This window comes from Mustela lutreola, chromosome 12, assembly GCF_030435805.1.
Source record: "Mustela lutreola isolate mMusLut2 chromosome 12, mMusLut2.pri, whole genome shotgun sequence".
Classification (NCBI taxonomy): Eukaryota; Metazoa; Chordata; class Mammalia; order Carnivora; family Mustelidae; genus Mustela; species Mustela lutreola.
Genome location: NC_081301.1, coordinates 33,435,054 through 33,448,881, shown reverse-complemented (window position 1 = coordinate 33,448,881; position 13,828 = coordinate 33,435,054). Strand labels below are relative to the sequence as shown.

At 51.2% G+C, this 13,828-nt stretch overlaps 1 protein-coding gene across 1 annotated transcript; it reads left to right on the top strand.

Annotated features, from left to right (window-relative positions):
• The first annotated feature begins 1,579 nt into the window (after positions 1 to 1,579).
• ALDH1B1 (aldehyde dehydrogenase 1 family member B1) lies at positions 1,580 to 6,474 on the top strand. The gene is made up of 2 exons (XM_059142866.1): positions 1,580 to 1,727; positions 3,836 to 6,474. The coding sequence occupies exon 2, from the start codon at positions 3,846 to 3,848 to the stop codon at positions 5,397 to 5,399; it is 1,554 nt and encodes a 517-aa protein (XP_058998849.1). The 5' UTR covers positions 1,580 to 1,727; positions 3,836 to 3,845; the 3' UTR covers positions 5,400 to 6,474.
• Positions 6,475 to 13,828: the final 7,354 nt, after the last annotated feature.

Below are 13,828 nucleotides of genomic sequence, written 5' to 3'. Positions count from 1 at the left end.
ATTCCAAAGAGATGTAGCTTAAGGAAAGAATAATGTGAATCAGCCAGGTTCAAGCAGGAAAACTTGAACCTTAAATAATGTGCCGAGGCAGGGATTTAATATGAGAATCTGGTACTGACAGAATTGCTGGAAGGGCTGGAGGGAGAAGCAAGACAGATTCCCAGCACAAGATGGACATGGCTCATTGGTCTCCTTACTGTCTGAGGCCACCTCTGGAGCTAGTTAGCTGCACACACACCCCTGCAGCCATGATTCAAAGAGCAGGTGGTCAAAATCCAGGAGAAGCAGCAGCCACAGCTGCCACCCCATTTCCAGGAAGCTGGAGAAGGGACCAGGAACATGAATGCAGAAAATCCTCACAATCCGTCATCTTGTCAGTGATGCTCCCAAAGGGGCAGGACAATAGTCTGTGCCTTCCACATCTGGCAGGGGTACTGCTAACCAGAAGCACCTAGTCCACTTTAGAACTCTAGCTGCAGGCAGAGTGGGAAATAGCTCTTAGCTTCCCAGTCTCCAACCAGAAGGAAGGTGCAGTGGAGGTGGGACGAGTGGGAGATGTGTGGTTGGCATGATTTATAGCAACGAGATGGACACAGTTTAAGTGTCCATCCACGGTCAACCCTACTATGGAATTCTGTGCCACCTCGGAGAGGACGATGTTGCCTTTTGATTAATATGACATGAGAAAAGGTTCAGAATAAATCACTAACAGAAGAAAGAAAAAGAGAGAGAGAGAGAGAGAGAGAGAGAAGAACGAAAGAAAAAAAAAAAAAGAAAAAAAGCAGGCAGCAAGATAGAGGTCACCATATAATTTCTTTTTTGTTAGATGAATTTTTGAAAAATACTAAGTTAAAAATAACTTCAAGATAAATGGCAACTTTGGGGTGAAAGGAGTGAAGGTATTTTTTCCCCTGGAGGTCAAAAGTATAATTTCATAATGATGTAAGGTCAACACGTAGCTCATAATAATCACAAATATGTATGTACCTGACACATGAAGCAGAGACTGGCGGAATTAAAAGAAGTAGATCCACAATCATCACAGATTTTAACATTTTTCTCAGAAATTGACAAGAAAACTGGATTGAAGGTATTTTAAAAATTCTTGCAAACTTTTCCGTGTTTTCCAAACTTTCTACGTAGTTTTCCAAACAATTCTACATAGTGCACATATTCTTTTTGACCTAGGACAAAAAAAAAAATGCATTTTAAAAAATCACACAAAAGTCTTAAAGGTGCGGGTTGGGGGGCGGGGCGGCTGGAAGAGCAGCGAAGATGGAACACAGACAGAGGGGAGGCACTGAAGGGATGAGGGCCTCACGAGGTGCAGCTGGTGGGAGCCGTGCAAACTCTGTGTGTGCTCTGGGGAAGGCCTGCCCTATTCTGGGTCTTTGTTTCCGTCCCTAAACGTTCGCCTTGGGACTGCAGCTAGAGCGGCAGGGAGAAGGCGCTCCAGCGTGCCGTGAGACTCCGTGGTGGGGTGGAGGGAAGCGGCTGGGATCCGGGAAGCGGGACGACAGCTCCCTGCACCCCTCCCCGACGCGCCCGCGTCTGGGGGGGGGGGGGGGGAAGAGCGGCCTCGGCCTCTCTTCATCGCTCGGCGATGCCCCGGGCGCAGGCGGAGCCTCTTGGCGGCTGAGCGGCTGCGCGGAGGCGGGACTTGCGGCGGGAGGCTGAGCTACAGCCGCAAGAGCCCGAAGCTGCCCCGGAGCCCGAGCCCGCCGCAGGTAATCAGCGCTTTTTCCCTGGGCCCCCAGGCAGGCCGCAACTCCCCTCCCTGAGATGGAGGCTTCCTTTCTGGGTCTCTGCTTCCCCATCTGGGGACTGGCCTTTCCGCCTTTCCACGCTATGGGACCCTCTCCACGCTAACACTTGCGCCTGCACCCCAGTCCCGGGTGGCTCCTGTTGGGCTCGGAGGATGCAGGCCCCCCCAAGCCCTCCCCTTAGCTCGACCTCATTGCTCCTGCCATCCAGCCCACTCCAGAAGAGAGCCCCTGACCGTAGCTGAGAGGCCAAGACAGGTGTCACCTCCCTGCAGAAAGGGTGAGGTTGGTGCCTTTCGTACTGGGCAATGCAGGAAGTCCGGTTCTTGGACAGTGGACACTAATACTGCGAACCATAAGAAATCACCGTGGTCGGGAGGAAACAGAAAGCTAGGGCTATGGGAATCCGGGCTGAGGCTTCTATTCTTAGTTACTGTGTGTCCTCCGTCAGTTCCCAAACTTCTCTGATCCCCGGCCTCCTTCCAGGATGCCGGTCCTGATCATCTGGCCAGATCACCCCAGGGGCGACTGAGAGTCTCCATGACTTAACTGTTAAGAAAATGGCTGCAAACTGTAAAGCGCGATGCACTTGAGCAGTGATCTTCCAGTTGCAAGTGAAGGCTCCAATCACAGAACCCATTTAAGCCCCTTGAAGAGCAACAGCCTTGGCTTAGTATGAAAGATTTGCCAGTCTTTGTCTATGACTATCTCTTTCACCTGTTCAGCCTCTCCACCCCTCACCTCCCTGTGGATTGGTTACCCCCACTTAACCTCCCCTGGGATCCCTTCCTCCTCAGATGCAGGCCTGTTGAAGCCAAAGCTGCTTCTGTCCCAGCATGGGACAGCTTTGAGCAGAGTGGAACCTGAGTGCACCCGGACAGGTCTGCTGGCTCAACTACCCTCCAAGGGAGGGTTTTCCTGGGCAACACTGGCTTGAATGAAGCTGGGGGATCTGGCTGGGTCTTTGCTTTCCAGGATACCCAGTGGCAGAGCGTGGGGGTGGAGAAGCTGGGTGCAATTCCTTTTGGCTGCTGGGTGTGTCAAGACTCAACTGAGACAGAAAAGACGGAGGGATTGATGTCCTGGCAGAAGGGTAACAGTTTCAGTGAACCTAGGAATTTTAGACACCATTTAAATGTCACTGAATACGTGTTATATTGTTTAAATTTTACAATTGTTGTTTTAATAAAGTCTGCACGGTTTCCAAGTCCTAGGGAAGGATAAACAGGCCCTTCTTTCCAGCGACTGCCAGACTTGCTGCACTCTTGGGAAGCTGAGACCTATGCCCCGGGGGGCGGGCTAGGCAGGTTTCTGAGGGCACTGCCAGCTCTGTTGTGCCCGGCGGACAGTCGCCTTGCTTTTGAAGTGCACAGCCCCATTCGGTGTAGCTCCAAGAGGCCTTTCACATAAGAGGAAACCGAGGCACAGAGGAGAAGTGAAGCAAAACCTCGTCTCAGAGAACAATTCTGTCATTCAGTCCCTTTGGTTTCTACTCCATCATGAGGTCAACTGTGAACAGTGTTTGTGGAAACGTAGATCACTGACTGACTAGCTGTGGAGCAGCTGCTCTGCAGCGGGCAGACTTTGAGGCATCAGGGACACAGCAATGAATGAATCCTGCCTCTTGGAGTGGATGTTGTATTGGGGAGAGGCAGGCAAGAAACCTATACGTGTGTAAATATACTCTTTGGTGTGTCAGGTGGGGAGAAACAAACACAGGAATGGGGGACAGAGTCCTGGCAATGAGAAAAGCTGCCGTTCTATAAATTTTATAAAGGACAGTCAGGGAAGGCCTTGCCGAGTGGGGGACATTTGATCCAAGACTCAGCAGAGGTGAGGGACTGAGCTGGAGGATAAATGGGACATGAGGAGGTTGGAACCAGACAGGTCTTTAGGACTGTTGCCTCCCCCCAGCCCTGATGTGCCCATGTCTTTGTACCCCTTCTGGTCCACATTGTTAGAGGTGGCACTCCTTTACGCTAGCACTTGGAACCTCTGAGCCGAGTGGGCCTTTGGGAGACCCCTTGGCCTGCTCTCACCTGTTCACTCTGGTTCCTCCTGTCCCCCTCCAGAGTCCTGAGCATGCTGCGCCCCCTGGTGCCCCGGCTCCTTTGCCTCCGTGTCCGGACCGCCCCATACTCTTCCGCGGCCGCCCTTCCAAGTCCCATCCCAAACCCAGACATCCGCTACAACCAGCTGTTCATCAACAATGAGTGGCAAGATGCCGCCAGCAAGAAGACCTTCCCGACAGTTAACCCCACCACGGGAGAGGTCATTGGCCACGTGGCCGAAGGGGATCGGGCTGACGTGGATCGGGCAGTGAAAGCAGCCCGCGAGGCTTTCCGCCTGGGGTCTCCATGGCGCCGGATGGATGCCTCCGAGCGCGGCCGGCTGCTGAACCGCCTGGCGGACCTAGTGGAGCGGGATCGTGTCTACCTGGCTTCACTGGAGACGTTGGACAATGGGAAGCCTTTCCAGGAGTCCTATGCCTTGGACCTGGATGAGGTCATCAAAGTATACCGGTACTTTGCTGGCTGGGCTGACAAGTGGCACGGCAAGACCATCCCCATGGATGGAGAGCATTTCTGCTTCACCCGCCACGAGCCTGTCGGCGTCTGTGGCCAGATCATCCCATGGAACTTCCCCTTGGTCATGCAGGGCTGGAAACTCGCCCCGGCACTGGCCACTGGCAACACAGTGGTCATGAAGGTGGCAGAGCAGACCCCCCTTTCTGCCCTGTACTTGGCCTCCCTCATCAAAGAGGCGGGCTTTCCCCCTGGGGTGGTGAACATTGTCACCGGCTACGGCCCCACGGCAGGTGCCGCCATCGCCCAGCACATGGATGTCGACAAGGTGGCCTTCACCGGCTCTACTGAGGTGGGCCACCTGATCCAGAAGGCGGCTGGCGATTCCAACCTGAAGAGAGTCACCCTGGAGCTGGGTGGGAAGAGCCCCAGCATCGTGTTGGCCGACGCGGACATGGACCACGCCGTGGAGCAGTGCCACGAAGCCCTGTTCTTCAACATGGGCCAGTGCTGCTGTGCGGGCTCCCGGACCTTCGTTGAAGAATCCATCTATGACGAATTTCTTGAGAGAACGGTGGAGAAGGCTAAGCAGAGAAGAGTCGGGAATCCCTTTGAGCTGGACACCCAGCAGGGGCCCCAGGTGGACAAAGAGCAGTTTGAACGAATCCTGAGCTACATCCATCTTGGCCAGAAGGAGGGGGCACAACTTCTCTGCGGCGGGGAACGTTTTGGGGAGCGCGGTTTCTTCATCAAGCCCACGGTCTTTGGCGGCGTGCAGGATGATATGAGGATCGCCAGAGAGGAGATCTTTGGGCCTGTGCAGCCCTTATTTAAATTCAGGAAGATGGAGGAGGTGATCGAGAGGGCCAACAACACCAGGTATGGCTTGGCTGCCGCCGTGTTCACCCGGGATCTGGACAAGGCCATGTACTTCACACAGGCGCTCCAGGCCGGCACGGTGTGGGTAAACACCTACAACATTGTTACCTGCCACACGCCCTTTGGAGGGTTTAAGGAATCTGGCAATGGGAGGGAGCTGGGGGAGGATGGGCTTAAGGCCTACACGGAGGTGAAGACAGTTACCATCAAGATTCCTCAAAAGAACTCGTAAGAATGGCTACCACTGGACCCACCTCCAGCACAGAGTTGCATGGACCCCTAGACCATGGTTGCCAAGTCGTTTTTTAGCCTCGGATCCTACTTTATTTTTTTTTCAAATGAACTCTTAGAGGGAAGCTCGACAAATAAAGCAATTAAAATGAGAACTACTCTCATTAAAGCAGGGCTGGGGACTGGACTCAGGTCCTATTCACCTGTGCGTCAGCCCAGCCCCCTCCACGGCCCTGAGTTACTTCCATGAAATCTTGGGAATCTCTGGAAAGTAGATTATAATCTGGACAGTGCCTTTTAGTTCTTCCTTCTGATCCGAGGACCCTCCCCCCCCTCCCCCCCGCCACACACCCATGGATTAACCTAATGCTTAGTTGATGGTCTCAGTTCATACAGAATGATGGTCTCATTCAGAGTTTCAAACTAGGTGGATTCCAAATCTTGGCCCCATTCTTCAGTGACTGAACCTAAAAAACCAAGGATGCTTTTCCTTTTTAAAGTACCAGTTGCTGGCTATTTTGCTTGCTTACCCTGCATTTTGCTACTGATTTTCATTAATTTGAGGAAAGAAGTGGGCAAATAATGCATTTATATAACCGCTCCTTTAAGATAAACAACTCAAGCATCCATTAGGTAGTGAGTAGGTAAATGAAATGTTTGCATGGAACGTTCCTTGTGCTAGTCAGCCATAAAAAAGGAATGAAGTCCTGACACGTGCCACAATATGGATGAACCTTGAAACCATTAGGCTGAGTGAAAGAAGCCAGGCATGTGTACAAGGCCACATATTGTATGATTCCATTTGTGTGAAATGTCCAGAACAGGCAAATCCAGAGACAGCACATTCGCAGTTACCAGATGTTAGGGGAGGAGGAAGTAGGGAATAACTGCTAATAGGTGTAGGATTTCTTTTGGGAAGGTTTCAAAGGGTTCTGAAACAGGATAATAATGGTGGTTGTATAACTTTGTGAATATACACAAAAGTGCTGAATTGGCCCAGGGATTCACATAAAAGGGTGAATTTTATGATATGTGAATTAATTTCAGTTAAAAATTAAAGATACTTATACATTGTTTGCCAATCGATTTTTTTTTTTAATCAATATTCTCTTACAACTGAAAATTTTAGAGTCGTGGGCATGGAAGGGACCCAGGTAGTCATCTAGTCAACCCCCAGCCGGGTGCAGAAGTCCTCTCCCCAGCATATTTCTAGTTGCATTTTTGTTTTCTCTTGGCTGGGTTATAAAGTGTAACTTTAAGACCCATAGAGAAAAGCCCTGGTTCCTGCCTAGAGCAAGTCCATCCAAGTTCCCATTTTGGGCCTTCCCCACTGTCCCCCAGTCCCTACCCCAAAACACTGCCCCTCAAGCAGAGCCCAGCATCAGGGCCTTTCTGACATGTTAGGGGTTTCCAGAATTTTATTTATTTATTTATTTATTTAAAGATTTATTTGACAGAGAGAGTGCATGCACTTGTGCATGTGAGCGGGCCGGGGGGGTGAGGGGGCGGTGGAGGGAGAGAGAGAAGCAGACTCCCACGGAGCACAGAGCCTGATATGGGCTGTCTCAGGACTCTGAGATCATGACCTGAGCTGAAATCAAGAGTTGGGTGCTCAACCTACAACTGCCCAGACACCCTGCTTTCCAGAATTTTAAACCTCAGAGTTCAGTGTCTTCATTGTTAGTCTTTGGACTTCATTCTCCATCTGAAGGGAGTAAATCCAAGCCAACCTGACCACGGTACAGAAACAAGGCTGATCCTCTCTCTCCTTGTCTTCTGTCTTTCTCGACCATGTTGCTCACGCATCACCACACTTCTTGGTCCACTCAGTCTTGGAAATGCGCAGCCTTGGTCATCTCTTTAATGTCCTGTTATCTCACCGAGGCATCGCGATGATTTTTTCTGTGTCTTCAGGAGTGGACTCGAAACTTCCTATGGACTTGGGGTCTGTCTGGGCCCCTCATCTCCCCTTCGTAGGGCCTCCTTTTCACACCATTTGTCTAAGCCTGGGGTGATCCTGACTGTCCCCCAAAGGGCACATTTTATCGCTTCTTCTTGGAGGCTGTTGGCACCTTTGCAATGGTAGACAAGTTTCTCTCCAGCAGACTGGGGGGGGGGGTAGAGATGAGGGACCTGGGCGGCCAGGTGGGGGGGGGGTCTCTGACCAGGAATAAGCAACACCCCAGTGTTTTCATTGCTCCATTCCTTATCTGCTTCTCAGTACTTCTAAACCAAGAGGAACTTTTAGAGAGTGTCCCAGTGTGGGTGGGACTACGAAAAGACAATCCTCTAGTTCCCTCGCTCCGGTCCCTAAAATTCTGAGACTGATCAGTCCGATAGGACAGCTCCCTAGTCATTTGAGCCTGGAGGCCCGTCTGCTCTCCTTCATTGCTCTCACTGTGGGAAGTGTGAGCAGGAGGTTTCACTGGGCCTCTTTCAGTGCAGGATTTCACTCAGTCATGGATGGGGCAACTCTGGACCAACACTCATTCAACGAGCTTACACCAAGCGCTTACTCTGTCGGCCACGATCCTGCCAGTCGTCTTTACACACCCCTGAAGCCTCACAATCCCATAAAGTAGGCAGTGGAGTGACCCTCTTTTCAGATGAGGAAGTGGAAGCTGAGAGGGTTAGCATGTAGCTCATTGGGATTCAATTTCTCATATGCATACGCTAGGGGCCAGCAAGGGGAGAGCATTTAATCACACCTCAGGAGGCCTCAAGGGCCCACAGTAGTGCTGCTGGACAAGCCCGACGCCCTGCTTCCCAGTGGGACACCCCACTCCCCCCCCCACCCCCCAGGGCTTCTATTCAGATCCCAGGCCTTTGAAGAGCTCTAGTTTGGGTTGGCTCTATTCTGGGTGTGAGCCTGACCTCTGGTGGCCACCCTGTTAGTTCATTGGCTCAGATTATCCACAGATTAAAAAGAAGCAGGGGGGTAGGGGGACGCTCAGGTGCAGGTTCTGGGCAGGTTGTGGGGAAGGAGAATTGAATGAGGCAGGAGCTCCCTCCAGGGGCTCGCAGGCTGCCAGGGAGACCATTCCCGGGAGAGGTGAAAAGTCTATGCGAAGCAGAAGCACAGAGGCCACGAAATCACAGAAGGAAAGAAGTGACATGAAGCCCATACAATATTTAAAAGGCACCTACAATATATATGATCTCATTTAATGCCTCTAACTTCCTTCAAGGTACTTATTATTAGCATTCCACTTGCTAAATAAATGTGGAGGCCCAGAGGTATTCAGCTACTGAGTGGAGCCGGGATGCAAACTCAGGTCTCCTGACTTGACCCGTACCCGGCTCGGCCCAAGGGAGAGGCCTAAGGTAGAGGATCTGCAGGGTGAGAAGGAGGTAACCAGGCAGAGACACAGAATGCGTGTTCCTGGGAGAAGGATCTGGGGTTTATGGGAAGGCACAGAGGGTGTGAGGAATGGTTTGAGGAAGGGAGAAACCTGGGAAGAAAGGCCTGGAAGAAGGCAGGGGCTGAACTTGTGAAGGGGCTGGCAGCCCTTTGAGGAAGCCCATGGGCTATCCAGCAATGGGAAGCCATGAGGCTTCCCAAGGAGAGTGAGAAGATTCTATTTTGTTGTTGTTGTTGTTGTTGTTTTAATAATTTATATTTATTTATTTCAGAGAGAGCGAGAGTATGAGCAGGGAGCCCAACCCAGATGAGCTCCCTGATGAGCTGGGAGCCCAACCCAGGGCTCCATCCCAGGACCTTGGGATCGTGACCTGAGCCAAAGGCAGACGCTTAACCAGCTAAGCCACCCGCCAGCCCCCCAGTTTTGGTTTCTAAGGCTGGTTATGGTTTAGTGGGAGGATGGGTTGAGGGATCGCCCTGGAGCTGGACACCACTGCCAATGCTTCCAACACAATGCTGACCTGAGCCAGGTGTGAGGATGCGTGGCAGAGCCTGGCAGCCCTGAGGTGGGCTTCTGGGTGTGGTGAGCGACGGCTGCAAGAGGATCATGAGGTTAGGGGGACCCATGCTCCCGGCTGGGGACAAAGTGGCAGTAGCGCTAGCACTGTGAAAGGGAACCCAGCTGGAGGAGCAGATTTGAGGACGAGGTGGAGAGTTTATTTATTTATTGGTTTATTCAGCACATTGTATGAGTGCTGACCATGCACTAGGAACTATTCCAGGTGCTGGGGACATGACAGGGAACTAAACACGAGTCCTGCACATTCTCCCCGATGGGGGAGGCTGACCATAAGTAAAATAAGGGAAACATTTAGTCCATCAGATGGATAAGGTTATAATGGTGAAAAGCCCCTCTGGAAAGGAGAATTGGGAACGTGGCTGAGGTGGGGTAGGAATTGTAGTTTTCAATAAGGTGCTCAGCGATGTTTTCAGTTAAGAGATGACAAAGGTCTGAAAGACGTATGGAAATGGCAGGGGCAAAGGCCCTGAGGCTGGAGCACATCTGGGGTTTCAGAGAACACAAGGAGGCCAAGGAGCTGGGGTAGAGTGAGCAAGGGCTCTAGATGCACATAGAGCTTTGAAGGTCAATTAGAGCCTTTACTGTGAATGATGAAGGAGGCACTGGGAGGTTTTGAACAGAGCAGTGACACGATCTGACGTGTCTTAAAATGATCACTGGAGCTGCTGTGTTGACCACAGATTGCAGGGAAGACAAAGATAGCTTGATCCTGATGATGCCGGCATCAAAGGTGAGTCTTGAATGAGAATTCCTTAAGGATTCTAAGGAGAAGCAGCTGGGAAGCAGGAGGAAAACCTGAGAGAGAGGAGTCAAGAAACCAAGGAAGGCAAGAGCTTGCAAAAGGATGGAGCCATCGGCAGAGTCCAGTGCTTCCAAGAGGTCAGGTAAGAGGACTGAGAAGGTCCCCTGGCTGAAGCCATGGGGTCCCTGCAGACTTGGTAAGGACAGTTTGTGTGGAAGAGTAGGGACGGAAGCCAGACCACTCTAGGTTGAGAACAGCACTTAATCCCCCCAAGCCCCAGGGCTCTGTAGATTGATCCTAGAGTTGGAAGACCTTGTGAGGAAAGTAAGAAGGCTCTTTATGAGGAACTCAGAGAGCCTCTGGTGTCTCCACTCAGTTACGCTGAGGGGTGGACTGAGTAAGCAGTCCAAGTCCCCAGGGCTCCATGGTGCAGAAGCGTGGCCTCAGGAGTATAGATCTCCTGGTCCCCAGCCAAGTACTGGTGTAAGGTTAGTGCCACCACAAACAAAGCCCCAAGTTGAGGGCATCAACACAATCACTGTTTATTTCTTGCTTAATCTTTGTTAAGCAACTAACCAGTGGTTAACCAGCAGTTCATGAATGATGCTGGTTAATTCCTTGTGATAATCTAATGCAAGTGTCTGGCTAACTGGCACCTTCTTCCACATGGAGATTCAGAAACACAGGTTCCTTCCATCTTGTGGCTCCATTATCAACAATGGTTCTTAACCATTTGTGTTCTGTATTTCTTTGAGAAGCTGATGAAAGCTACTAGAAAAACTGCACATATGCCCATCCTACAAAATTTTGCACACTTTCAAAGGACCCGTAGGCCGCATGAATCCATCAATAGTATCCCTAGGGGTCCACAGACCCAAGTGAAAACCCCAGTGTAGGGTCTCAGAGACCTCCCTGTCAGTTGGTAGATGGGGACGAAATTGTGAAAAAGGCCCACCAACTTTTTTTTTTTTAATTTTTATATTTTTAGAAAGAGAGAGTGTGTAAGCACAGGAGAAGAACAGAGGGAAAAGGAAAAAGAGAATCTCAAGCAGACTCCCTACTGAGCATGGAACCCACTGTGGGGCTTGATCTTAGACCCTGAGACCATGACCTAAGCCAAAATCCACAGCTGTACGCTTAACCAACTGAGCCACCCAGGCGCCCCCTCACCTACTTCTTTAAAGCCCTGACTTCCATTCAGTCCACTGGCCAAAATGACCTGACCCAACCGATGGTGCCAGGGGAGGCTGGGAGATTGTAGTTACGGGGACACTGATGCCATGGAGTGGTCCGCGGCATTCAGTGGACAGCTCACCCCAGCTCTGAGACAGCACCTCCACGCAGGTGTGTGCGACGAGGACAGTGTTTCTCATGGAGATATTTTTAGGGTTTGACCCTCTTATGGACCTTTCTCTCTCTACCTTCCAGCCTTGCTCATGCTATTCCTCCCTCCTGTCTTCTTTCCGCTCTGGATTCAGCTCAATTTCTCTGGCCCTTTTGAAGGAAGATTTAGGCAGGAGAAAGCAGAGTGAACAGAGGCACGGACAGCACTGTCTCCTGGCTGCATACACCCCTCAGCCCCCTGGACACGATCGTGGTCATGGCTGAACCCAGAGGTCGTCCCGCACTCCAGGGGACAGAGATCAGTCCCGCCCAGCCAAGTGTGGGTCAATGCTCCCTCCGGTTGTGCCCTGGCTGACCGGGGCTCCCACATTCTGAATTCATTATTCAGCTGCAGACGCCAGGCCACTTAAGCTTCCCTTAATTAATTAAAATATCACATAATAATCATTCTCTGATTTAACATTCGGGAGACCCTGGCAAAGGCTGGGAATGAGGAAATTCATTAGAGGGGACTGTTCACCGTCGATTGATTTGCTCATTCTTATTAATTTTTCCTGTGTCGTCCATCCCTGGGGGAGAGGGGAGGGCAAAGTTTTTTAAAGATAGAGGATTAATTCTACTGCAAAATCTGAAGAAGAAAAATCCATTTAGACTAAAAATCAGACTTCTTTTGAGCTAAGGTGGGAAGTGAGTACATTTGGGATTGAATACTGGCTTTCAGATGACCTCCCTTAAGAGCAGTTATAACCCCATTCACAACAGAAGACTGAGATTCAGGCTGTCCACCACCTGAGGCATCAGCTCCAACTTGCCCTGATGGCAGTCAGGGGCGTGGCCTAAAACCACTCCCCTCTCTCCACCTGCTGCTATAGCTCCTGGCACCTACCACAGGTCACCACTCCCCTTCACAAGCTACCCTGCACTTCCCCATCCCTGCTCCTTCCTCATGCTGGTTCCCTAGCCCAGAATCCCTGGTACCCACTCCCATCCCCAACTCAATGCCTCCTCTTCCAGGAAGTCTTCTTTGATCACAAAGCAGACAGCTTGTGCTGCCTGGCAGGACTGTAGCTTCATCCCTCTCCCCTCTCCTGCCTGAGCCCCACCCTTCTTCATACTGATTTCTGCACCTTTCTGGCCTCCGTGTGCCTTTGAGGGATAACAGAGGGCACAGCTCTCTGCGTGAATGGATATCTGGGGTGTATATCCAGTGAGAGACACAAGTTCTGAGGGAGTTAGAAGGATCGGACCTGCAGGAGGATTTTAGGACTGGCTAAAAATTGTGAGTCAGGTGTCCAGGTGGGGCTATGTCCAGGTGTGAGGGGAACGGAGGATTCAGGCCGAAGTTGCTGAGCTGGGCAAGAAAAGGGCAAGATGCATCGGGGTGGTGGAGACGTATTGGTGGCCCCTGCTCCCACCCACAGCAGTGTTCCAGGGCCAGAGAGACCGCAAAACCACGAAGAGTGTCTCTAAAAACATTTATTTTTAGGCGCAAGGGTCAGGTAACATCATCACATTTATGACAATAGGGCAGAAAACACAGGCTCTGCCTGGTTGAAAAGTCATGAGGTTGGAACAATCCCGTTTTTCTGCCTGTTTGGTTTTGGTGAACATTTTGGAGAGGGCAACATGATTATAATTTTGCACATCCTTATGCCATGAACCCAGCCTCCTGCGGTTTCCATGTTCAGCTCTGCTCCACAAGTGCTCCAACCCCCTTCTCTCTGCATCTCGGCCCCCGCCTCCAGCTGTGACTGGGGACACGTGAGGCAGGTCAAGTGATTTCGCTGAATGTGTCCCTCACCAGATGCGGGACTATTCTAGCATCTTCTCCAGGGCCACAGCATCCCTGCTTCTCCTGATAGTTTCACTAAGTGCCTTTCCAAGCAAGTCTTCTAACTATTCACATCCCAAAAGACTTAGTGGCAGACGTTGGATACAGAAACCCCTGTGGTGGGGGGCAGGGGGCAGGGCGGGGAGGGCATCGGGGTGCAGGGTAGGGGACAGGAGTGGGGCCCTTGCAGCCCCACCCTCCAACCGACAAACACAGCTTCTAGTTAATTCATTTCAGCTCTGATCTTATTCAAAGAAAGGGGTTCCAGATGTTTTAAAGTTTGCAAACCACCCATCTAGTTTCCTTCCCTTCTTATTCAAATGAGGAAAACTGGGGTCTGGAAGGTGAAGGGGACTTGCTTGAAGGCAGGTAGCAAGCCAGGGATGAATTCCTAAATGGACCTCATGTTTCTGGATCCCCAGGCCATGCTCCCGCCACTGAGGACACGGGGATGATGCCACCCCGCTATTTCAGATCTGGAATGGCCAGGCTCAAGGCAGAAAGTTTAACTCCAAAGAGGACTCCAGAATGTCATGCCTAGCGGGAATGGCATGGGAGTGTGCCGTAGAAGC

Bases quoted from the DNA above. Each gene is read 5' to 3' on its own strand.
- ALDH1B1 (XM_059142866.1), top strand. From the start codon at position 3,846: ATGCTGCGCCCCCTGGTGCCCCGGCTCCTTTGCCTCCGTGTCCGGACC.